The 25869-nt window shown below is 36.9% G+C and overlaps 1 protein-coding gene across 1 annotated transcript in view; it reads right to left on the bottom strand.

Moving 5' to 3' along the window:
- LOC128945479 (atrial natriuretic peptide receptor 2-like) overlaps positions 1-21007 on the bottom strand; it is a 35247-nt gene extending 14240 nt beyond the window's left edge. The window contains exons 1-13 of the mRNA XM_054289248.1: positions 20954-21007; positions 19854-19950; positions 16914-17046; positions 14396-14519; positions 12309-12413; positions 11625-11727; positions 9937-10082; positions 7284-7356; positions 4919-5066; positions 3434-3520; positions 3020-3163; positions 2183-2304; positions 436-577 (exon numbers count right to left, since the gene is read on the bottom strand). Of these exons, the coding sequence (XP_054145223.1) occupies positions 436-577; positions 2183-2304; positions 3020-3163; positions 3434-3520; positions 4919-5066; positions 7284-7356; positions 9937-10082; positions 11625-11727; positions 12309-12413; positions 14396-14519; positions 16914-17046; positions 19854-19950; positions 20954-21007 (1478 nt within the window). The remainder of the gene's footprint in view (positions 1-435; positions 578-2182; positions 2305-3019; positions 3164-3433; positions 3521-4918; positions 5067-7283; positions 7357-9936; positions 10083-11624; positions 11728-12308; positions 12414-14395; positions 14520-16913; positions 17047-19853; positions 19951-20953) is intronic.
- Positions 21008-25869: the final 4862 nt, after the last annotated feature.

Below are 25869 nucleotides of genomic sequence, written 5' to 3'. Positions count from 1 at the left end.
ATTGTATTGACATTCAGTAATAGAATTACAGGGCGCATATGTGCATTATGACATTCTAGAACGTTGATGCTATTAACTTCTAAAGTACTGCCATTGTTGAAAATAATTCTACTTTTCATAAGAAACAACAACAAAAAGAAAAAGGATAATTAGATAATAGCAGATCCTTATGCCTTATTATCTTACCAGTCAAGTGACTCCTTATAAATCACTGGGCCAACTCTGCTTTTAAATAATGTCAGTGAACTCACTATTTGATTATCTACCTTGAAAGAGAAGATCCTGTGATATCTATGCTGTTCTCTATTCCAGGACCAATCCTTTTAAAAATACAATCAAACATATACATGGAGTGACAACAGAATTCCACCAAGCCTAACTGTTGTTAAAGAATACTCAAGATTACTAAAAGTGAGATCAGGAAAAGTTAGCTACCTGTAGACATCAGACATAGAATTGGGCTCAAAATCTGAAAGCGTACGTATTTCAGGAGCTGTGTAAATCTGTATCAAATGCTGCTGGGATGAATTTGATCCATCAGGAAAATCTTCTTTTCTATATGACTGCAAGCCATAATCTGAAGTGGAAGAAAGCAGGAAGCAAACTATTCAGTGGATACTTCCCTGAAACAAGTACAGTAGTAGACAGTAACACAGCTAGTCTAAATAAATTAATTTTCCCTATTCTAAATACACATCTTAGTCTAGAAACGGTGGGGTTTGTGTGGTCTTGCCTCCCTAAAATATAGCATCTGGAAAACCAAATATTTAGGCAAGACTGAATGACAGCAGGCAAACTGAACTTCATGACCCATTGCAATCAGAATTATTTTATAATTTTACCAAATTATTTTCAGATAATATTTTCACCTCAGTGCAAGAGTTAGCATGTAAATACAGGTTTCTGTTCTACTTTGTCCCTTGATCCTTATCTCTGGTGGCAGGTTGCTCAAGTAATTACTAGTTAGACAGACTAACAACTGAAAATCAGATGGTGGGTGTTACTTGAGCACCACTAGCATGAGAACAAAGGCAGCATAGATGTGAAACATCTTTCCATCTATACTTCTAGCCTAATATAGAAGGAATTCTTAGCATATGACTCAGAATCAGGAAGAATGAGAAAAAAACAACTGACTTCTGTTTTCTTTCTTACGTAAACAGCGCTCTTCTGACTGTATGTGAAGGCTGGATGCAGACATCTGGCTTTCTCTGGAGTGACCTCTAATTAAGATGTTGCTAGGGATTGAATGTTTATGTGGAGGTCATTTTTAAAATAGCTCCCACGTTTGTTATTTATGAGGTTTGTTTGACATGATTGCATCCAGATAAACCATGAAGATTTGAAAACCCTACAGTTTGACACAGAACAGAATCAAAACAGAAGTTGCTGAATGATTTCACAGATATCCTATTCAATTGAGAGGAGCTGTGCTAAGGTGATGCAGTGGATGTAATCCAACTATGTCTAATTTCTATGTTTTTCTCCAGAACAGGCTCCAAGCAGAGTAGGCAGAAGGATACTGAAGGAGTTGGAGAAGCAAGCCTGGCCCCATGTAGGAACTTAGTCATAGGATATACCACTAAAAAAACAATCTGCTGCTGCTTTCAGGATGGCTATGGGTTAAAGAGTATGATGACTGCTCTGGGCAAAAAGTAGAAGAGATGATCATTGTCTTAATTCCCTTTGGCAGCTGGAAACTAAACTGCACTCTCCAGTGATTTTCCTGTTCCCACAAGCTCTCTTGCTGTACCAAGAGTAGACCTGACCTGCAGCTCCATCACTGGGAGAATACAATTCAATGCCATGAACAACACTTAAAAGCTCTGAGTTGAGTCTGCTTTTCCCCATTAAACAACCTTGTGCTTACCAATCAGTCAGCATTACTACATCTCTACACCATTCTCTATGCCTCAGGGTTCTCTCTCTATCAAAAGGGAGAATGAGGCACAGTTTCTGCTCAGATGTTGACAGGCCGAATCATTTGTGGGATCTAAAGTGTGCATCTGTGACACATACTAAATTACTTGACTTGAACATGAAACTTGCTAGTGAAGTCTGGTACAGTTAGCAATTCCACATGAAATGTCAACATGAAAGCACTTGGGAAGAGTTACATGTGAAATCTAAATTAGAGGGTTAGCTGGGCAGTTTTGAAAATTTTTTCTAGCTTTCTCTTTACCTGCAATTTTGCAAACCCACCGGTCATCTATCACACAGTTATTAGACTTCAACCGTCCATGATACATTTTGTGGTGGTGGAGATAGGCCATTCCTTGAGCAATATCAGTAGCAAAAGAAAACCTAAAAATCAAAACTCAGTGAGCTAGTATTTTCAATTTCCCTCAAAATTGGCTCCAAAGTCTACTGAGGTTTACAGAAACTGTAGTTTTCAACTTGTGTCCCCATGGTCATTTTTCCAAAACACTTAAGGTGACTGCTTGAAAACCCATACCTCCCTGAGCTCACAGGCCAAGAGAATAAAGTTCCTTCTAGAAATTGTCAGTACTTTTTTATCCTTCGGAGTGCTTTCACATGTTTACAAGGGAAACAATTTTATTATCTTCCTTGGTTTATTTGGAAGGTTTCCTTCCTGAAAACCATTTTTCTTTGCTGATGGCAAGCATAAAGCAGAAGCAGAAAGGACATGTCAAGAGGATCAACCTCAAAAAACAATGTCACTGCCTTTGTGAAAGTTTCATTGACAATGTGAACTCATTTCCTCTATTCGTAAGAATAATGAACCACTTGCAGGTAGGCTAATCATTTCACCCATATGTCTTCACAAACAGAAAGCTGACAAGTCATTGCCTTAGCATTGCAAGGACTAATCTCAAAACACCCAAAAGACAAGTTGGACTGGATATTCAAATTTCCTCCCTCGCTCCCTCCCTCCCTCTTCCTATATCACAGTACAGGCTTGTCTAGACAAGAACTTTATCTGAAACTAATACCTTGTCCCAAACAGCATATAGCAAGGTCTATGTCATTTAGCTTTTCAAAAGTTGGATTTTTTCACCTGAAACCCCAGTTCAAAGGAATATCTTCATTGAGGAGCACATCACTAAGGCTGCCTTTGGGGCAGTACTCTGTGACAATGGCAACGTTTGGAACTTCTATACAACCTCCAATGAATTTGCAGAGATTGGGATGGTCAAGTTCCCTGTGAAAATCAACAAAAATCACAGCATAACAGTAATTTTCACAGATGCCCATACTGATTTTGTAGTGCAACTGGAAAACTAAGTGTCTTGTCTCGCAATGTAGAGAAAAAGTAAAACAGACATAAGGAAATTTTAATCTTTGCTCTCTTTCTAGCAAAGTTTGAAAGAAAGAGGAATATGAATTTACAGTCACATCTAGAAAGATTTTAAGCCCTAAAAAATCAGTGTAAAAATGGAACAACATACAGTTCTTAGATTTTGCTTCTTACCTCACTTGCTTCACTTCTTTACGTATGGTTTTAGACAGCGTGAATGACTTCTTCATTATTTTCTTTATGGCCACTGTTCTGCCATCACTGAAACAGAATGAAATGCTGTTTACAGTTTTAGGGCAACTTCAGAAGCCAGCAATACTACAAAAAGGGACTGCATATATTTTGTATCAGGGAATAGCTCCACATCTCTAGAGATGAGGCAGAGAATTTAAGCATGCCCATACGTGGTTGTAACTGTGAATCTAGGACAAGAAACAGGATCCTGTTTCTTTTGATAAAGGAAGCATTAGTTATCATATTCAATCTGGATCTGTGAACACCATTTGGAGTGTGAGTGTTAAAGTCAGTTGGGGCAGTTTGAGGATGGAGCAGCAAAGGAAATGTCAGAGCTAGAGAAATACATACAGCCACCTCCCATCTATCCACCACTTCTGACTACTGTTCTGCAGATTCTTCACTGACATTTAACAAAGTTTTGTTCTTGTGGGGTTGTGCATTCTCAGCAAAGAAGCAGCTGAGTTTCATTAAGAACAAAGAAATTTTCCTTTTTAGAGTAAAGGAATTCAGTGGAGATACCTGCAGGAATTTTAGTGATGAACCATATAAATACAGAGTATGGGGTATTTAGTGTAGCAGTTGTAGATGCTTCACCAATGAGACTGAAAGCCCCATTATATCCATGATAAATACTTTTGATGTTGAGTCATCTGAGGAAGGGGATGATGATGATGATGAAAATATCACCACTCAGAAAGAAGCAAAAAAGATCAATGCTGAACACAGTATTTAATCAATGAAGTGGCTGTGATTTTCCACAATCTATGCTGAAGGCACTTTCTCCCCAGCCAGTGATCCCAAGTAAGCTTCTTTGTCCTGCAAAGCACAGATCCATCTCTGTTTATTCAAATGATAAGTACCACTTCCAGCTTTGCATGTGTTCAATTGCTTCTTGGATGGCAGGATATATCTGTAACATTTGTCCTTACAGTTAAATGACATGCAGCTTTGTAATTTCATTCAGAGGTGAAATGCTCTGAATCTTGAGTCGTGTCAACTAATTAAAGGACAAGATTTCTAATGTGCTACTGTAGAGGATGCCCTTCTTTAGAGCAAAGAACCTAGTTTGCTCTGCCTGCATTTCAGAAAAAAGGAATTTATAAAAGTCTTGATTACTGATACATTTGAACAGCAAGGGACATTCATTAACAGATGCAGGACATCTTATGTACCAACAACCTTTCAACAAGACCCTAAGATTTAAGGAGAAATGAAAACCAAGCCAGAAGCCTGGAATGTTAAAATACTCCACAGCCAATATGCAGTATAGAAGTCAGATTATGATCTTAACTTTCCCAATTTGGCCTGACAAGATAAAATCATGTTTTTTTGCTGCCTATCAATTGAAAGTGGCAAGAATCAGAAATCAAGGTGAAACTAATATAGTAGATACTGCAGTAAATGAGTAATATATTGACTTACTATCTCCCAGTCTGGGTGAAGTATTTCCTCCTGGGCATGTTGGCAGCTACTGTGCAGGAGCTCAGAGCAGTAACACAACTGACACTGGAGTCACTGAGTGCTGGGGGAGCGCTCATCATGCTTCCTGTTGCTGTCCGTATAATGCAATCTAAATGGGACGTGGGATGAAAAAAGGCACACGAAGGTTCCTATTTATGCACAGGTGGAGACTCCAGACACAAAGAAATGCAGAGAACTTTCAAAACCTTGCATCTCATCTGCTCTTGTTAATACTTAAGAGAGAAAGCTATTGCTTGGGATGGGACTGCTGCATAAAAAGTAAAAAATGTTTCAAAGAGGATTCATTGCCAGAGATACTTCTCACTAATCCTCAGGGCTTTATGCAACTTTCACTTCTCTGCACTTGAGAGGGTTAGCCCCTGCTGCTACACAGAAGCTGAGGACAGAACCCAAGGAAGGAGAGTAAACCCTGTGCCATACTTTAACAAGTCTATTTGGAGCTCCTAGAAGACTGAAAAGTACAGGAATGTGGGAAGTGATTCTGACACCAGAGAGAAGTCAGAGAAGAGCAACAATACAGTAAGAGGAAAAAAATCCCAGTGATTTTCAATGTACATTTTTTAATGTCTGTTGACCAGCTCACAGTAAAAAATGGACTTCAAAACAAATTTAATGAGTTACACGTCATGCCGTAATCTCCAATCAAAATCCAGATTTAGCCAATTAGGCTTGGAATTGCTGAGACATCTCAACTCTCTCCGGTAGAAATATCTTGCTGAGGAAGTTCAATATTTCACCTTGAATCAGGACTGCCATGTTCCCACACCATAGTATTATCCATATGCAGTTAAAAGTTGCATTGACTTTTGAAGCTTTCTACAGCATTCCACCAGAAATGCATTGCAGATCCCTGAGATAGTTTTGAGAATAAGACTGCATATATATCTATATGTCTAGATACGGTCCAATACACCAAAAAAATAAATTATCTTAAAAAAATAAGGTTATTTTTTCATACAGAGTGCTACATACCCAGGGTGCAGCACTGCTCATGTGTTTTCACTTAGATATCTGCGCATTTCAGGCTACTGTAGGTAGCTCTGAACAACTCCATCCAGAGAAGACATACTGTCTGTGACCTTGTAATGTTATTAGTCTTCATTAAGTTGTTAATCATCACTCTTAGAGCAATACTCTGAAACAGCATTGCTGCATTGCAGGCTTTTTTCCAAGAAACTTACATCTTTCATCTTCAAGTTTTCAAAGTAATTTTAATCTGTTATTTTTTGATCATGCTTCTAATTTCCCTCCGTATCTTTCTATTGCTTTCCCTCACATGTGGTGCTTATGACATTTTCTAATTTACTTTCAGCTGAAAATTTTGGTCATGTCACTTTTTGCTATATTGTTTTCTCCATTTCTGTTTTCAAAAATCTGGATTGCAATTCATCTTGGTTCCTGTAATCAAATTAATTTCTAAGCCAAAACCTCTTATTTACAACAACAAGGATATCTTATCAAAAGTATACAGAAATTAATGTTCAAGTCTCAGCCTGAAAGTATCTCTACTACATATTATCACAAGAACATCTTGACACTAGCAACCCCACAGAACACCGATAAAGCAGACATCTGCTGAGCAATTTCTCCAAGAGACAGAAAATGAGTGTGTGTATAATCAGCACAGCAGACTTCTAAAGATTTACCCTTTCTGAGGACATAGGTATTGTTTTCCTTCTGAATGCTAAAAAAGGAACAGCAAAATAAATAATCTATATGTGTCTTAAGTACAGCATAATAAAGCATATAATAACACCTGAATTTATTCTTAACCTGTTTAATTAGAACAAATGAAATAATATTTTATACCAGAAGATAAAATAGAAAAAGAGTGCTCCATTCCTCTCGCCAAAATTAATTACTTTTTGTAGCAAGTCTGCCACAGACAGCATACACTGAGAGAAATTAAGATAGTACTATATCCCTCAATGTATTTGTGCAATTCCAGCACAATTTAGTGAGATTAATTATACAGAAAGGTATCTCCACTGAAGCAACTGTAATTTGTTTTATCCAGCTCCAGAGCTTATCTGTTTATTATGGGGTAGGCTTGTCATCTTTGACTAACAAATCAACATAAATAAAAAGAAAGAAACTATTTTAAATAACTTTGTCATCAAACTGTTTGATAAACAAAAATATGAGTGAGCAGCTCACAGAGATTACAGGGATGAAATATTGGATATGTCTTTCAAAAACAGCCTCACTTTTAGCAAGACCCTTAAAATAGGAACAATATAATTCAGATTATTTTTCAAAATTAATAAGTAAACTGATCACAGTATCAAGATTACAAGTTGCTAACCTTGTTTGATGCAGGTGAAGTCTATAATCCAGCTTTCATCCCAAAGCATCTTTTGTTTCTGATATTGAAACCACTACAAGAGTTAAAAAAAATCATTCCTAATGTAGCCCTCCTCTCTTTGAGGAAATTGACTCAGAGATTATTTTTATAAAATATGAACATTTAAAAGTATACAAACTAAATCTGAAGTGTAAACATTCAGCATATGTCTTAAAGTAACATTAGAACCAAAAGTATTAATAACAGGCCTGGAAGAAAAAAGCATCTAATAAACATATTAAAAATTGTACAGGCTATGTTCCAGAACTAATTACATGTAATATTTTGCACTGTCTATAAGCTCTCCATTATTTTTAACATGTCTGCATTTACATTTCAGCCTGGACATCAGATGAGGGGTTTACATCATCTCATCTCATGGAAGTGCCCTATGTTGTATAGGTACATGACAAGAACTTCATCCCAACCCTGAGATAAGGAGCAATGCATCTTATATTTTGAGTAGAATTAGCCCATGACCTACTAATTAGGCCATATTATGTCAAATACTCTATCACAAAGAATATTAGGTAGGGATTCTGTGGCTACTTTGTAAAGAAGGTATTGAGCTAATAGCTGATTTTCAGTAGAACTGACATACAAAGCTAACATTTACAAAGTGTAAACACATGCTTTCAAATGAGCTACAGATTAAATTATGCAACTGCAATCAATGCCAAAACATCAAATCAAAGCAGCATTTTATCATCATTATACCATTTTCTATAGTCCAAAATTTAATATTAGGACTGATGGATTCATTGAAACAGGTAATAAAAGTCCGGATAATGAACAAGGAACAGGTTGTGGAGATTGTGTTGGTATACTAGTTGAAATTGTGACAAATATAGAGCTCACTGAATCAAAATTAAGTCATCCCATTTATTTCAAAAGGCTTCTGAGGAAAGAAACCTACATTTTATCTTGCAAAGGTGTGACTGTACAAAGACATATTAGCAAGAAGTGAGTACTAGGCTTGCTTCCTTTGACACTGATATCAAAGGAATCCTTTCTGGTACTTGAAGCATTAAAGAAGGCATTAGTTTCCCAGATGGTTCCTTTTACATTATATCAATTCCTGAATTAGATAAAATAATCTCTCCTATCTTATTACAGTAAAACCATTAAAATTTTAAAACCCCATGATGCCGCTTTTGAAGAATTTAGTAGGAATATATCTACAGAAATGAAAGAAGGAAAACAAACAACTCCAAACATACAAAAAACCCAGCAGAAATAATAGATTTTTGCTACAAGAACTTTAAATAAACATATGCAAGGCCAAGAATCTCTGTTGCTCTTTCTGAAAACCTGTCATCTAAAATCGTCTGAACTTCTCATCTGTCCAGTTGCTTATTTCCATCAGATCATGTAGTTTTACTGGACACTTGCTATAAACTCATTGTCACAACTACCTTGAGGATTCCATTGAGGAATGCTCAAATAGCTTTCAACAGTACTTCTTTCCTGACTCACAAAGTCACACAGTGACAAACAAACAAACGTGATTCAGGCCTCCTTTAGAACCTCAATTTGTGGCCCATCAGCTTTCTCCTACTCATTCTCTATCTGTGCAGCTGCCTACCTCAGATGCTCACTGCAACTGCAGTACAAGATGGACCGAGAAGGAATCCCTGAGGAAGTAGGAGCCTACAGTTTTACAGGATATATAGGCCAAGGGCTAAATAAATTACCCTTTATGAACATAGTTAATACAATGACTCTACAGGTGCCATATTCACCTGATAAACCTCTGTTATGAAACTCAAAAATGCATTTTTTTCAAGACACAGACACATAAGGACTGTAGATATTCTTTCCCAGAAGCACTTAAGTAATAAGCATCTTAAGTAACAAACCATAATATCATTCTCTCTTTATACAGTCATTTTCATTCAAAGACTCCCAAAACTACTTCTCCAATATTGATACACTCCTCTCTCCTCATTCCCTTTTTGTTTTTCCTTCATGAGTTTGCTATAATAATTGATTATTATTATGTAAAATTAATCACTTTGAAAGGAACCAAGCTGTTTGTTACACTAAGGAAACAAACCTATTAAAAAATCAAGCAACCAAAACAGAAAAAAAAAGTTACCCTCTCTGCATGATTCTTTTGAGAATATCCCAACTTGAATGTTTTGCTTTAAAGTTCTGTTTGGACTCTGATATTTAATGGCCTCGTGTGGAGCTAGTTCCTAAATGAATTTACCTAATTTGATTTTGAAATCTTTTATAATTCTGGCTTCTATAAGGTTTTGAAGCTGTTAATTTCATAACAGAGTTCTACTGTAAGTGAAAAGTACTCTTACTTTGCCGGTATCCCCTGCTCCCCATGTAGTGGAAAATTTTTTTTCCTTTACCATAATCTACCCATTCCCCTGTTAGATTCCACCTCAGGAATGAAAATTCCTAGTACAGGATGAAAATTCCTAGTACAGTGGTTTCCCTCATAAGGAAGGTTTACAAATAATTTCCCTTCTTTCTGCTTTTTCCCATAGCATACAAATGCTGAAGGCAGAAGAAAATCTCTCCCTCTACTTAGAGAGAGCTCCACTCTGTCTAATAAATTCATTGAAGAGAAAGGAAATAAGAGTAGAGAACAGGTACTTACCATTATTGTCAAAATGAAGCCAGTGCAGACAAAACATAGTGGTAAGGCAATTGCTATCCTAACATCAACAGAAAGAGGGCATTCCCCACAGTCTGCTGGACAGATAGAGCAGCCTTCCTCTTCCTCACAAAAGCCATCTCCACAGACTGATGAGAAAACAAAACATTTTAAGGCAGTTTCATCCATCCACAAGATTGTATTCAGATTTAAACATGTGGTTCTTGACTTGGGATACCTCAGAGTCCCAGAAAGAATAAATTTTGAAGAATTCAGGGGCATCATCCCAGCAACTGAAAGAACAATCTGAATTTCTGAAGTAATACAGGGTCTCTTTCATCAAGGTAAATGTGAATTACATGTGAGCCTTTGACATGTTTTGTGTATAAATCACTTCATCACTATTGTGTTTCTCATTATCTACACTTTTTTTCCTGAAACTCTAAGTTCTTCAAGGCCAACATTTTCTTTACATTCTTTGTATTTAATCCAGCACTTGTGATTCCAGGAAGCCAGGGACCCTTCCTCAGCAGCAGCAAAAGACACTGGGAACTGCAGAAAAAAATCTTGCAACCCACACTCCAATTATTTCCTTTACTTACTCCAAGGTCTTACATAAATTATCAGCAATATTAGATGTAATTTAAAACAAAAGTCTTAAATAACAAAAGTCCCTCTCCCATGTTTTGAATGGTATTTCAATTTTACCTCTGTGATTAAACTAATATCATGCTGTACTTCAGACTTGAGAGGTGAGCTGAAGGTATTATTCTGTCATTATGTAATTTTTTTTTAAATTAAATAAAAAACTAAAAAAAATTCTACTGCTCAGTAATAATTCTGTTTCAGCCTCACTAATTCCAGTATAATACCAAGATAATAACAGAAGTCACTTTCTGTCTCAGGGGTAGAGCTGCATTTTGTAAAATTTCTTCTCTGATATATTGTAAGTTTCCTGGAAAATTCAGCTGCAGTTGTTTTGAAATGAGTAGAAAATTCTGTAGATAAATACTTCTATTCACACTGGAGTTGCTTTGTGTTTTTTACCCATAACATTGCAAAATATATTCTCACATTTCCAGAAGAGTAGATATCAAGAGTATTGTGATGACACTTTTGTTTTAGCCAATAACTTTTCAGGTTGCATGTTTAATTTATCAAAGAAGTCCACTTTTAAAATTTGACATCACTAAGATAATTGTTACAGTCATTTCTGCTTCCCTCCCTACAGGTATACTAAAGAGAATGGAAGACTGATGCCCTTGGGAGCAATTTTTAATGTGAACAAGGGAACCAATATGGATTTCTACCTTTCCAATATGTTTAAGACTAGTCTGCTCCCCTTCAGGGGAAAAGTGTCTGGATTCTCAGAACACTAGCTGGAGGAATATTCTCAGATTCCCATGAACTGCAGACAAGCCTTGTAGTACCTGAAGCCATTGGTCATGGTATTTGACTACTTATTTGACAAGAGTGACTTTCTACTGTTCTAGATTAATACAACTGTTAGAAGCTCAAACACTTTTTCAGACTTCAGTGTTATGTGAAGAAGAATTTTAGGAAGACATTTGTGTATTTTCAAAGGCTGGGGTAACAATTGCTTTTGGTCTTGGTAACTATGCATGAATGATAATAGCATTGAGATTTGCAGTCAATAAGAAGTTAGCTCACATTTTCATTTTATATCATACCTACTGCAGGAAGGACTGTGGTTTTTGCTTCCAGAGCAGCTTGGATTCTCCCCACTCTGATGTGTGCAATGAGAGAAGTCACACCCACATGAACTAAAACAACCTGTGAAACAAGTGAACAAACCACCAAGCATCAAAACTTCACTTGCATACAGAAAGCTTTTATAACAAGAACTAAATGACTGTGGTATCTGTCAAAAGAATTTGTGCATTTCTTTCAAAATCAGAAGAGATAGCTCTTGAGAGAAAGACTGGTTTGATTCCCTTCCTGATGTGTCTTCTTCTCACCAGGCGGGCTATCAGCCCTGTGCATTCTGCTGTGCATGCCTTCCTGCTATTTCTTTCAGGTTGAAGTTCCCTTATGGTCATAGGAACCTGCATCACAGGTTCATATCCAGTCAGTAGTGAGATGTATTCTTAGTGCGGACCTCAAATGGACAGATTATGCTATTCATTTTCCTGCCATCTCCACTAACTAGCCAAGCTGTAAAGGTACCTTACTTGACTTCCAAGTCAACTCAGTTGGGAATTGAGAGTCAGCTCAGCTATATGCATAGCATAGATAGTAACACATACATATAAATGAAATGGGGAGCATGTTCATGAACTGCATTAAATTACTAGCAAGTAAGCTCCAAAAAGAGCAAATGAGGTAAAATCCTACATGCAATAAATATACTTTACCTTGGCAGTCCAGTTCCTTTGGCTCATTTTGCCAGCAGTAGACAAAGTGTGAGTAAATATCTGACCATCATCTGGGATCCATGGACCACATATTCCTCCTTTAGCCTTTAGAAGACATATTGGTTATGTCAGCATACCATAACACAACAAAAGTCCTAGCTCCTCCTCTCTTTCTTTCTCAAAATTACTTATGTTCTCTAACAGCAAATAAAATTCTGTTTTAAAACCAAAACTATCAAATTGCCAAAACATAAGAAACACTGTTTGGTGACAAAATAGCAGAGAAGCAATTGCTCCTATATTCAGTTAAGATCTCACATATATTGTTATTTCTTAAAAGATGAGCCTCAGTAGTGTACTCGAAGAATGAGTGTTCTTATAAAGCTGGTTCACTTTTTTTGATTTCCTGTGCTAGAATCAGAACCAGATTTGTATTCCACTTTTAATATTTTTCTCAAGAGGTTTTACTGAAGTGTCACTTTTGATAGAGCAGCTTTTTTTCTTGCTTTTCTTTTTTTCTTTTTTTCTGTCTTTTATTCTTTTCCCTCTGGAAGGGAGGCACTGCTTCTGAGTCTGTTTGTAGAGCACTTCTCAATAAAGCTATTAAAATGTAAACCTCCTACAACTGCAAACATGGAGGATTAATTTTGGCTGTTTTGTTTACTTGAAAGGATTAAGCTTGTCTCCTAATTCCAGATAATTCTTCAGACATTTCTTTTGAAGGACTGTAAGCAATACACCAGGTTAAAAGAAATGGAGCACATTAACCAAAATAAAATGTTTTAGAACACATGATACTGAAAAAATAAAGCAATGAAAACCCAAACTCCTCTCAAACAACGGAAAAACTTATTTAGAAGTATATGTTCAATCTTATGCAGTGATAGTCAACTCTGTAACAAACAAATAGCTCAGAGTTCCTTTAGGCAGAAACTCTAACATTTAGAGTACTATGAAGAAACCACATGATGCATGTTGGTGAACATGCTTTTGTCATTTCCACACCATAATTTCAAGCAGAAATAATTGGGAAAATAGAAATAATAGAGAGGTCACCAAAGCAGTGGGATGTTCAAGTTTTTTACTATGATTCTAGACAAAAATTTTGACGTGATGCTTCCAGCAGGGATTCCTATTTTAAACCAAAATCCTGGTGCCAGCTAAAGCTTTTGGGGAATCATTAATAAAACAAGTCCTCAAGAACAGATTGCCAAGAAGCAAACTAGAGCTGTTGTGGAGTCATTAGACCTTCACAGAGATGGGTATATGAAACAGCTGCAAGATGTGTAGGCTAGGCTTCCTATTACACCACCTTTGATCACGAAGAACGTGTCACATTTCTAGAAGGGAGATTAACTAGAAAAACTGGGCAGCTGCGTGAAAGTTCTTATGCAGGGTAAGACTTACCTCACAGATTAAAAAAAAAAAAAAAAAAGGTGTTCCAAACTGTATTTTTAGATCAGAACTTTAAGTAGTTGTTCAAAGAGGGACAGGCCAAGAAGACAAGCTAAGAATGGATCTTGCCTTCACTGTATGAACAAAGTTTGTTATCTTGTATTTAGATTCTTTTTTGTTTTGCTTTGAAACAATGAAGAAAAATCATTCCATCTCAGGACACAGGTAAATAGGCTTCAGTTCTACAGGTCACAGCCAGTAATACTCACCCTCCTCAACTCCAGTAATCCAAGCAAATTAATCACAGTCACTCTGTAAAACAGAAAGACTGGAATACATCTAACTAAAAATTTCTCCTGCTTGTTTTAGAATGCAGTGATCTGTCGTTCTTTCTCTCTTGGTTGCACAGTAGTCCAGCTCAGGTAAACTCAGACAGATGAAACTGGTCCCGCTAATGAGAGATTCTGAATGCTGCCTTGCAGCCTCAGCATCCAGCACAAAAAAAATTCCAAAACTGACAGACATTGCCACAGTGGTTCTAGTGAACCATAATTTGTGAATATATATCAAACTATATAAATTGTGACTAATTGTAATCACAGAAATTCTTCACGAACTTGAACCTGCTTATTACAATGATGTCTCAGCCAGCAGCAAGAACAGAGCACATGATGCTGCACCATCCCACTAACCATGAAGGCCAAAGGACAGGAATGAATGTTGGCATGGTAGACACAGCAGTTGTCCCCATTTGCGTCTTTCCAACTGGCAGGACAGTCATGCTCCTCACAGAATTCCTTTGCAGCAGTAGCATTGCTAACCAAGGAGGAGAGAGAGAAAAACTTTTACGTCCATTCCTCATTCACAAAACTTGCAACAAACACATGAGAGCTTGCTCTTTATTCTGCACAGACAAATTAGCAGCAAAAACATATGCAGTGAAATAAACACTGTTGAACCATTTCTTTCTTTTTGTCTTCTAGTTGAAATGCTCCTGGAGCACTAGAAATTGTTGTCAACTCGACCTCTGCTGACTACCATGCACTAGGGTCTTCTAGCACTGTGCTGCAAGCAGGGACCAACCTCCACTACTCCTTCCAACCTGACTTCATCACCAGGTGGGATTACTTTGCACTTCTTCATCTGGCACAGGCAAAGACACTATTATTCTACTTCCACTCTCAGATATATGTGTCCCTGACTACTTCCAGTCTCAAAGTTTCCAATCAGAAACCTTCATCTATGCATGAAATTCATACAGACCATTTAGCTCCAGTCTTCACAATCTAAATTGCTGAGGAAAATAAGTATAATGGTCTTATACACCAGATACAATTTCCCAAACCACAACTTTAGAGCAGACTTTCTGAACAGACTGTGCTGCAAAACAACTTTTGAAAACTTATTCCTGAAAGATGCATGTATTCACCTCGAAATGTGTGATGCAACACTGTTTCCTCAGTTACACTTTCAGTGGTTATCACCCTAATAAATCTGGCTGTAAGATAAAATTGTTTTCTGCAAACATGATTTACTCAGATACAGCCAGAATAATTGCAATTCAGCTGAAATGTTATGCACTTGTGTTGGATCTTTAGAAAATAATTTCAGAACACAGGATTTATTTTTTGGCTTGTTCTTAATGAAAGAATTAGCCAATAATGGTTAGGTCAAAAACAGTAGGCTTTGTTTATTATGAGAAGACTGTTAATTATGATAAATAAACAAAACGACAAAGGATTAGGTTAACATTGATTGTACTCATGGCCAGATTTACGAGGGCACAGGCATATTTGAAATATGACATAAGTAAATATGTCAACCTCCAAAACACCTAAACAGATAAAATATTAAAATTTACTAGCCTTTGAGTTCATACTGGAAGTTAAGAAAAACACTTAATTAATTTAGTGTCTAATTCCACCATGCACTTTTCTTTCCTTTTCAAAATTTTTCCAGTATTCTATATTTTTTATTCAATAACTTCATCATGGCTTTATCCAATTACACTGATGCCCATACACTGACTTGCCAACCTCAGGTATATTTGGGTCAATCACTGTAACCTTTAGTGTCAACTAGATAACCTAGACAAAATGAGAAGCAAATTTAATCCCTTTGAAAACTGAAGCATAGATTTATCTCCCTTTTTATAAAATATTTGCCATCTGTCTCTATTTTCAAGGAGACTTTTCCAAGTTCCTTACTGATTTGAGGGAGTGGGTCTCCCAGGGAAGACTAGAAAAATGAGATTCATGCCAAACAGTCAAAAAACCTGCTTCATGGTTAAGTTCCCAGAACTATTAGCAGCCATACATTTCAGAAGATGTGATAAAAAAATTTTAAGTAGTTTTTAAACATAGTACATAGATGACCAAAATTTAAAAAAAATCAATTTTTTGCAGTTGCAAATAGATTATGGATCATCTTTCAATATGAAAAAAAATAACTCTCGATAACAGCTCTTATAAATTGAACTTTGCAATGTGAACTCTCAGGCAGAGAAAAATGTTCTGTAAACATCTCTTACACAACAGCACAGGAAGTGGGGTCCCACCCTCTGTCTCAGGTGTTCCTATATAGGAATGGAGAATTGCTACTTACAGACAAAAGTACGAAATCAGAGCGTATTGCCCCCCAGGTTTATAGATCTGTAGATCTGGAGCTGCACCCCTACATAGTCCCTAACTGTCCATGTCCACAGTCACTAACACAGTGTGTGAGCTGACATATAAGCTTTTGGAGTGACTTTAATCCAACAGAAATCAAGCACAGTTGACCACTGAATTTAATGGAGTCAGGTCTTTTTCATATCCATGTTGTGCACTTGAATCATACTTACGATTAAAATGAGTGTAAGATACAGAGAGCCTGTGACTCATGATGAAACTTCAACTTCATAAATTCAATGTGTAGAGAAGGCAAGAAGTCCAGCATTGCACTGAGACAGTAGTGATGTGCCCTGTCTCTGACCTAGCAGGCAAACATGCCATAATGGCTAGTCTGAGAGCAAAGGGAAAAACAGCAGGGCAAATAGAGCTATGAGAGATCTCAGAACATGGAAGGAATTAATGAGGAGCTCCAGAATGTCTGCTCCAATTATATCACTGACGAGCTCCAGAATGTCTGCTCCAATTATATCACTGAATATGTACACACAAAATCCTCATATACTCATGACCATTATAGCATTTTTATAAGAAGTAATACCTGTGGGAAAGGATTCCATTTTGCACAGCATATTGATAAAAACTGTCTGAAGCAAAGACGGCATAGGTCACGTTGAAGGACTCCCCACTCACAGCCTTTTCTGGAGGCCTATGAACCCATGTCATCTCCAGTCCTAGAAAAGTGCAATCATGGGTCATAATATTTGATACAGTTTTTTACTTAACAGATACATACAAATATAAAACTTTCTCTGTAGTGATTTTCATCTATTCATAGGATCACAGAGTGGTTTGGATTGGAAGGCACCTTAAAGATCACCTAGTCCCTCCTCCCCTGCCATGGGCTGGGACAACTTCCAGTAGACCAGGTTGCTCAAAGCCCCATCAAACCTGGCCTTGAACATTTTCAGAGATGGGGCATCCTCAGCTTCTCTGGGCAGCCTGTTCCAGTGCTTCACAACCCTATGAGTAACCCTCTCAGTATTCTCCAATTGCTTTTTATGAGCCAAATAGAGTCATTTATTTTAATGGCTGTATTGGTAAATACAAATGCACATTATTTGAAGAGTTCTGACACTCAGACCAAGCAGTTGGATAAATGCAACAAAAAATCTGCTCATCTTGCGTAAACTAACTTTGCTTCCATTATATCGCATTGATGTTTGTTCTGGTATATTTGCTTACCTCTTTTGACCAGACAATATTACCCTTAATTCTTGGCTGCTTCCACTGAGACACACCTTATTGTGGAAGAGAACAGACAACTCTACCACACACAAAATTCAGTCAAAACCCTTAAACTCATGAAACATAAATACTAATAATTACATATTTAAGAATGCATTATCACGTGCTGGAATCATATGGCATCTAGAACAGAGAACAGTGGAAGGAGTATATCAGACATCTGTTCCATTTTCCATTTTCACAATTTAAACTGGGAAAGATGATTTACCCCCATCATGTCTCTTGTCCTCTGTGCCTGAGAATGAAGTAGGATAAAAGTTGGGAGAAGTCTTAAATCCATAAACTTAACACCATCAAAATCTTCCCAGCGCATTAACCTACCTTTTTGTCTATTGTTGGATAAAGGTTTTAATTTGCACCACATCAAATTACTTACATAATGAAACTGTGTAACTCAGTTTGTCAGGAAGTACTAAATTCCTTCTGCAGAGGACTGGTAAACCTGCCTTACAAGACATCTCATTTTTTGTTCTTGTTGTTCAGTTATGACCTCTTTTGTTACTCATACTTGTTTTAACAAGTACATTCTTCACTTGCACAGTACTGAAACCACTATTTCCCCCCTAATTTACTATCAGATTTAATTAGGCAATTTGTAAAATAACCTTGATTTCCCTTGATAATTTCCCTTGAAAAGTAAAAACCCATTTTAATTGCTAACATTATGTGAAAACTATAATACAAAGATGTAAAAAAAATGCTAGTGTGATTTCAACTAAAAGGTAAGAGAGTTGAGCTTCAAAGAATATATGAGAATGAAGACAAAAGGTCAGCACAAATTTCGGTTAAATTATTTTCTACTTCCTTATAAAGGTCTCAGAAAGGTAAACCAAACTCTTTTTTCAATGACAGTTACTCCCACATTTAGAAGCTTTGAAAATCTTTTGCTAATTCCACAGCAATGAGGCCACAGTATATGTGTTTTGCTTTGTTTCTAGCAATGCCCAGAAAATGGTAAAGAAAACCTACAAAGAAAGGGAGGATAGAGTTGGAAGTTCATTCTACAACTGATTGCAATGGGTACATATTAATTAGCAATCTACTCACATTAGTTTTCCTTGTACTTAGTAAAAATAGGTTCAAACAAGGCATCTGTAGTGATAAATAGCTGTTTCAGTGTTAAACCAAGAGTAAATTCATACAGGAATAAAAGTCTTAGTTAAAACCTCACAGTTCCAAGAGAATTAATCGAAGAATGTTTAAATGTAACATTGAGCTAAGAGCGTGACACAGCAGTATATTTCCTGAAGTGTTTTATTAGAACCACCTTCTGAAGTGCTCTTGGGTTTTTTTCTAAAAACCCTATTGAATGCATGTCTCTGGTCCTACCTTTTACAACATAAACAAAGTGTTCCTTTACATCAGTTATTTATTTGTTACAAAGTCACAAAATCACGAAGAGTTGAATTTGGAAGGCATTCACAGAAATCATTCGGTCCAAGCCTGTGTTACTCAAGGCAGGGTCATCTCAAGGATGTTTCTCTAGCATTTGTCTAGTCAAGTTTTAAAAATCTCCAAGAATGGAGAAGACACAACCTTTCTGAGACGCCTGCTCTACTGCTTTATAACCCCTAGAGTATAAGAAACTTTTATATTTATATATTCAAATTGAGCTTTACACATATCAGTAGCTCCTTAAATAGCTTTTCAACTCAATAAATTACCAACTTTTTTTTTTGGGTATTTTTTTGTCGCTATCTCATCATATGAATTAATTTTGGAAACTGACAGGAGTATGTTATTAAAGGTATCAGGGTTTTTTTAGGTAGTCATGGAAGAGCTTTGTGCCAGGTGGAAAAGCGTGATGTAGAATTGGTGATTTTGCTTACTGGTTTACTGATTAAGCACAGTATGCTTTTGAAATTACAATGCAAAGTTTCAGCAAGTAGATTTGCTACAATGTTGCACTGCCTCCATGCTTCATTTGGATTAAATTCCAGTTGGTTTTCTAACGAGAAAGAAAATGTTTTCAGTTTCTCTCTGGGCAAATGGATACAGCTGTTGTTATTACTTTTCTGTTAGAACAAAGGTATACTGGACAAATAATTACTCTGAAGTATCTTTAGTTGTTTTCTTTCACTTATTTCTCTAGGAAGAGAGGTCGTCACTGATTTAGATGCATTTCATCACGGATTACATCCATCATGAGTAAGCTATTATTACGAATACTTCAATTTGGGGGTTTCAGCCATTCCCCAAGTAAGATACGCAGTCGTCTTTATGACTCACTCACCTCCACAGTCCAGCATGTTATACTCATCTGGCTTTTCCAGGGGCCAACAGTCATAGTCTTTGTTATCTAAATCATGCCACCCTTCCACTAATACCACCTGCCAGAAAAAAAGAAAAAAAAAGAGTCAAAAAAAGACAGGATAAGAAGAAGGAAAGGATGGATTCCATCTCCTAAGTTTATAATTCTTCTACAGAAATCAAACAAAATGCAGAAACATAGGCTGGCAGATTTTGATGTCTCTAACTTCTGGAGGGAAAAAGAAAAAAAAATTCCACACAAACACAACCAGTACATTATTTTGATTTTTCCAGAAACTGGCATGAAACAGTTAGTGGACTTAACTAACCTTTCTCCCCCAAAATGGTTCTTTGCAAAGATCAGATGGTTCTAGGACCATCTGCAGAGAGACAGTTTATTTAACAAAGGTTTTTTTGTTTTCTTTTAGAATGGCACTCCCCCCATTCCAAAATGCTCCGTTTCTTTTAATCTTTCATACCTAAAATTTATGAAGGAGTAATTTTTGTTATTCTTTTAATAACACAATATTAATAACACAATAAATTTTATCCATATAAATATTAATATGCACAATGACATATAAAATAAGAATTGCATAAGCCTATTACAGGTAGAATACAGCATCATAATAGCACAGAAATTGAATTGTAACAGTAATAAAAGATACATTATATATGTATATAAACAGATTATATTAGTCATGTATTTAAAAATATACTTTAGGGTGTATGCTAACAGATCAGAATACTCTATGATAATGTACTCTGGGCTTATTCTATTTCTAGTAAAAGATAATAGTTTCTACTCATGCAATCTGCTATTGTTTTTCTACATATAATTAAAGCATAACCATCTACTGTACTGTGCAATTGCTTATCACAACACAATGTGAATAGAATAAGATGGAATGGTACAACTTATTTTTCCAATATATCTTCCATTACTCTTGGTTTCTACATTACTAAAATAAAAATCAACAACTAGCATAAATAGCTGTTTCACTGTAATAAGCCATATACAGTTCTTTCTGAACACACAGATCAGAGGAATAAGTTCTGTAAAGCAGATCTAGGTAGACCTACCAAAAAACTGAGGAGGCTTCGGAGCTCTACAGCTGGTGATTTGACAGCTCCCATGCTCCCCAGTGTGCACCCAGCTCACCAAGTGTCAGGGCGGCTTCTGATGTTGCTGTTGCTTCTGAATTAGATACCCTCTTCTAAGAAGGGGGTTGCTAGGCAAGCTGATCCTGGCAACTCCAGCTGCTGCAGCTGTTCTCCCACTTCCTTCCTTCTTCTTCCACTCCACAGTGCAGGGTGGAAATACCCCTCTGCTGAAACCCTTCAAAAAGTCCCGCTTGTTTTAGGGGCAGCCCCATCCTCCTGAAATTTGTGCCCCTTACTGCTTAAAACTACAAAACCATCTGGGGGGATTTTCTTGCAGCGCTTTGTCAAATGTGAGCAGCATCCGACTCTCAGGCAGATGAATTGATGCTGTGGACATAAACACAGAGACACAGCTGAGCCCAAAGAAGATGCACATAAACACCAAGGCAAGCAAAGGCTACCAGCACAAGATGAACAGTAAGGCTGACCAGCTTCCTGAGCTTCCTTCCAACCTGAATTGCATGAGACCCTGTCACTTCAATTTCTCAGTCCCTGACGGTGTAGAACAACTTCTATCCGTGTCCTGCTACGTGCACAGGTGAAACAGACTTCTCTGCAGCTATGCTGATACAATATAGACATAGATGTGACCATGAATATCTTGGTTCGCGGAAGCCCTGCCAATACAAACCTTCAGTTGTGATTCAGCTTTCCAGAATATTTCTCTATATTCCCTCTTGAATTCTGTCTCTCAGCCCAATGGGATATTGAGAATCTTAGTCAAACTGCTTGAACTTCACTATTTCTTGCATGAAAATGGCAGGAGAAAAACTGCAATGTGTGCCCAGATAATCTTGAAAGAGCTGTAGATTAATTAAAAAATCTGTTTGGCTTCACTCATTAAAGAGCTATTTGTATAAACTATATGTTTCAGGTTGAAATTTTATGTTTGTTGTGAGATGCTAAATCTCATGTGTGCTTTGTCTTCCTGTGCTGTGATAGGCTTCACTATGTGGAAGTCTTTTAGAATTTTTTTTGGCACATTTATCTACTTAAAACAGCCCACTTATATAACATCTTGGAGAGGTTTTATTGGCCCTGTGTTTTAGGATGTCTTTGCTTGATAAGGAATTTGCTGGCAGGGAAGCTAAGGATTATAACTTGTTAGATACTATAGAAGCCAAAAGACTGCCCAACTGATCCTATTTTCTGTAATTGGACTGACAAATATTCAGATGACATTGATATCATGATTCTCAAGGACTGTAAATATCATACATTACATTTAGAGCTACTTGTCAATCACCTCATTCAGAACTCCTGGAGAACGGCCACAAATACTTGAGAGACTTGGATTAAAGATGGACAGACAGGAATGTCTGGTAATTGTCTGATTTAACAATTTATCCCAGCTACCTGAGATGCACATACCATTTCTGCATTAAAGTGGAGAAGCATCGAAAATTTTAAAAATAAAACCAGTACAATACAAATACATAAACCTTTGTAAAAAGGGCTGACAGCTCAGCGAGCAATATATTCTTCAGCTCTATCCACAACTCTCTGGATATAAAAGAAATCAGAAATACATTTTAATAAAGTGAAGTACTCATCTTAATAGTAATTGCTTTACATTTGCCCCTTTTACTGTTTGTAAGTTATATGCACATACATAATTTGTGTTTATATCTTAACATTCTATCACAGAGTTTATTATTACAGATAAGTTTATGATCACAGATGAGTTTATAATCATAGCCAGACCCATTCTAGCACAGATTAAGTGAATTCTATGATTTGATTAGTGCAATTACACTGAGTTATTTGGCTTCTTCTCATCAAAGGATCACTTAATCTGAAAAAAAGGAAAACCCCAGGTAATTTCTACTGATTGAAATTAAATTATCAAATCACTTTATGTTTACAGATGTATTTCTATTATGTTGACTGTACTCCGGCAGTCCCTTAAGCTACATTATTTCCATTTTAGTAATTAACACAACAATAACTTCTACTATGAAAGAAACAGAGGCAAAATAAAGACATTTCAAAAATTTATGACCAAGAAAATTTTAGATATTATTAAAAACATGTTTTCTTGTTAATGTTTCAATAATCATATAACTTACATACAAATTTTTAATATTTGTAGCAAATAATAACAATGGATACAATACTGCTGAACAAAAGTTACCTCTTGTGTTCTTTCAAGTATTTTAGGATAGTAATTTTCAGCAGTAAGTCAAAAATTTGTGTGATGAAAGATTCAGATATCCTTGAAAATATTTCTTTATTCTGACATTCAAATTTTCCAGATGATTCTTGTCTTGGAAGCAAAACACGGATACTGAGTTACCAAAACAAAAGAAAAAAGTGCAAAGAAACAAAGAAACAAACAAAAAAACCAACCCACTCCAAAAAAGCCAAAACAAAATACCACCAACCCCCCCCCACCAAAAAAACTCCTAAAACTGCAAACAAACAAAACAAAAAAGTGAACAATCCCCCAAAACCTCCAAATCAAAAAAAACCAAAAACAAACAACCAAAAACTCCCAAACAAAACCTCAGAAGCCACTACAAGGGCTTATTTGACATTTCAAAATTATGGCATTCCAAAGACACCATTTGATGAGGGCTGTACTGTGATTTCGGAAATCAGTAGCTAAAGCTTAGTTCTCAGTATATAAAACTCCACTTATGCAGAGTATATTCATCCTGTGCAAGGGTTGGCACCCTGCTCAATGCTACATCGCTCCAGGCTCCTAGCGTCTAAGGGATGATTATCCATGCCATTCTCATTTTACAGAAAGCTCCAAAATAATTTTAAACGACACGGAGTCCGAGCGCCTTTCTCACTGGGACCAGCACAGGTTCCCCTGCCCGCGGCGTTTGCCGGGTATGGCCAGAGCACTCTGACGCTGCTCTCTAGTGGTTTCCTTGCAGCACAGCGGCAGGTCTGGCTCAAGGACAGCTTCCTCCTACACCCAGTCTGATTTAAGGAAATCCTCCTCTCGACGCACCCACACTGCATGGTCTGGTGCAAGAGAAGTCCTCTCTTGATGGACCAACTGCTGCAAATGGAGTACAGAGCCACAGTGCAGCACAGAACTGTTCAATTTCAGGCTTTTACCAGGGAGTTCAGAGGCAGCAGATGGTGGCCTTCAACCCCTTCCCAAGAGCAGAGGGATGCACCGTGCAGCCACAAGACATGTGGTCACAGTACCACAGCACAACAAGCGATCACACTTTCACTGGGTCACCCTAATAATTTGTTTATGCATTTCAGCCTGTAGAGAAGGGGTTTTGCTGACCTGTGTAATGCAGCCCTACAGACAAAGGGTGTTGACTTTTGTCTTTTAAATCCACATTGAAGCAGACAGCTATATGTGCCACGAGAAGCCTTTCAGTATGGGCTTCTTGTTCTCTTCTCAGGGCGTTGGTCTTCCAAGATTTCTTCTGCTTATGAACTGAACTGGACAACTGGATCAGAAGCCTGATCTGGTTACAACTGCTATGATGATGATGATGATTGTTATTATTATGCATTACCTTAAAAAGATTCAGTGGGTTTTTCCTCCCAGCGTTTTTCTTTTTCTCATAATCCTTGCGGCAAGCACTTATTCAAGTAACACACATGTGAGCTCATACGGTTCAGTGAGATTTACACCTCATCTGAGCCTGGATTAGCAGATTTAAAAAAAAAATAACACCTGATTTTCTCCAGAATTACAGATAATTTAATTAAAAGACTAAACATTTTAATAAACTGCACAGGGGATTAGTAGCTTCAGAGGTACTGAGTGACCTCAATCTGCTGGGACATCTTAACAGGTAATCAAGTGTGGGTTTGAAGAAATGCTGGAGAGCAGTAAGCAAGATCCTGAGTCTTGCACACACACCATCACTCTCTGTAGTACCTCTTCATTTCTCTAATACATTTTTACAAATATTGAAAGCTTGAGATAATTTCAAAGAAAGAGGTCTCAAGTAAAAAAAATTGTAATCATACCTTAAAGAAAAAAGTGATGACATATTGGTTTTCAAGGATCTGAAAGGTTAATGTTAGGTGATCAATCTTTTATGACAGTTTTCTTATAGCAGAAGTAGCAGTTACATACATACACAAAGGAACAGACCAGGGAGGCAGTATGCAAGCAAAACAGATAAAAAAGATAACTACAGCCAGTGAAAATTACAGCAAAGAAACTGCTTATTCTGATGACCACCCACAATGTTGTACATACCTCAGAAACTCAGAGAAACCTCAAAAAAGTAAGTGATATTAATTGGTGAAGATGGCAGGTAATTTTCCCTGCACTCTCAGGTTACTGGGAATACTGAACAAATGAATGCTTTTATAGATGCATTCCTCAGGTTCACTCTAATTCGTGACGCATCACAGGAAGGCTTGTTGTGCTGCTCTACTTTGGATTTGATCTGTGTCACTAAACAAGCCTAAAGTTTAATTTATTTCAAAAATGTTATAAAATACATCAAAACTTGAAATGAAAAGTATCTTGTGTACTTCCTCCAGGTTCTATGAATACTGTCACCTAGCATAAGTCACAGACTTGACGAAGAAACATTTTTCCTTAAGAATAAGACTATTGTCTGTTTAGATGACCGACCAGTACATGAACCACTGTGGAAAAAAACCCAACATTCAAGAATTTTCATGATGTAAAACAACATGTAATTTTTCTTCTTTTAAAGACAAGACAGAACAATGATAATCTAGAATCCTGCAAGGAAAAAAACTCACAGGTAAAAATTTAACAGGTAGCAGTGATTATCTCATTAACTGAAAATATTGCTGATGCTAGTTATTTGATGTAATATATCACTGAAAGCCTCTAAGGAGACTGGATAAGAAAAAAGGCACTCTCAGTTCCC

This window comes from Melozone crissalis, unplaced genomic scaffold (genome assembly GCF_028551555.1).
Source record: "Melozone crissalis strain CALT ecotype California unplaced genomic scaffold, PUWL_Pcris_2 ptg000005l_1, whole genome shotgun sequence".
Lineage (NCBI taxonomy): Eukaryota > Metazoa > Chordata > Aves > Passeriformes > Passerellidae > Melozone > Melozone crissalis.
The sequence above is the reverse complement of the archived record's forward strand: the minus strand, read 5'-3'. Positions and strand labels throughout refer to the sequence as shown.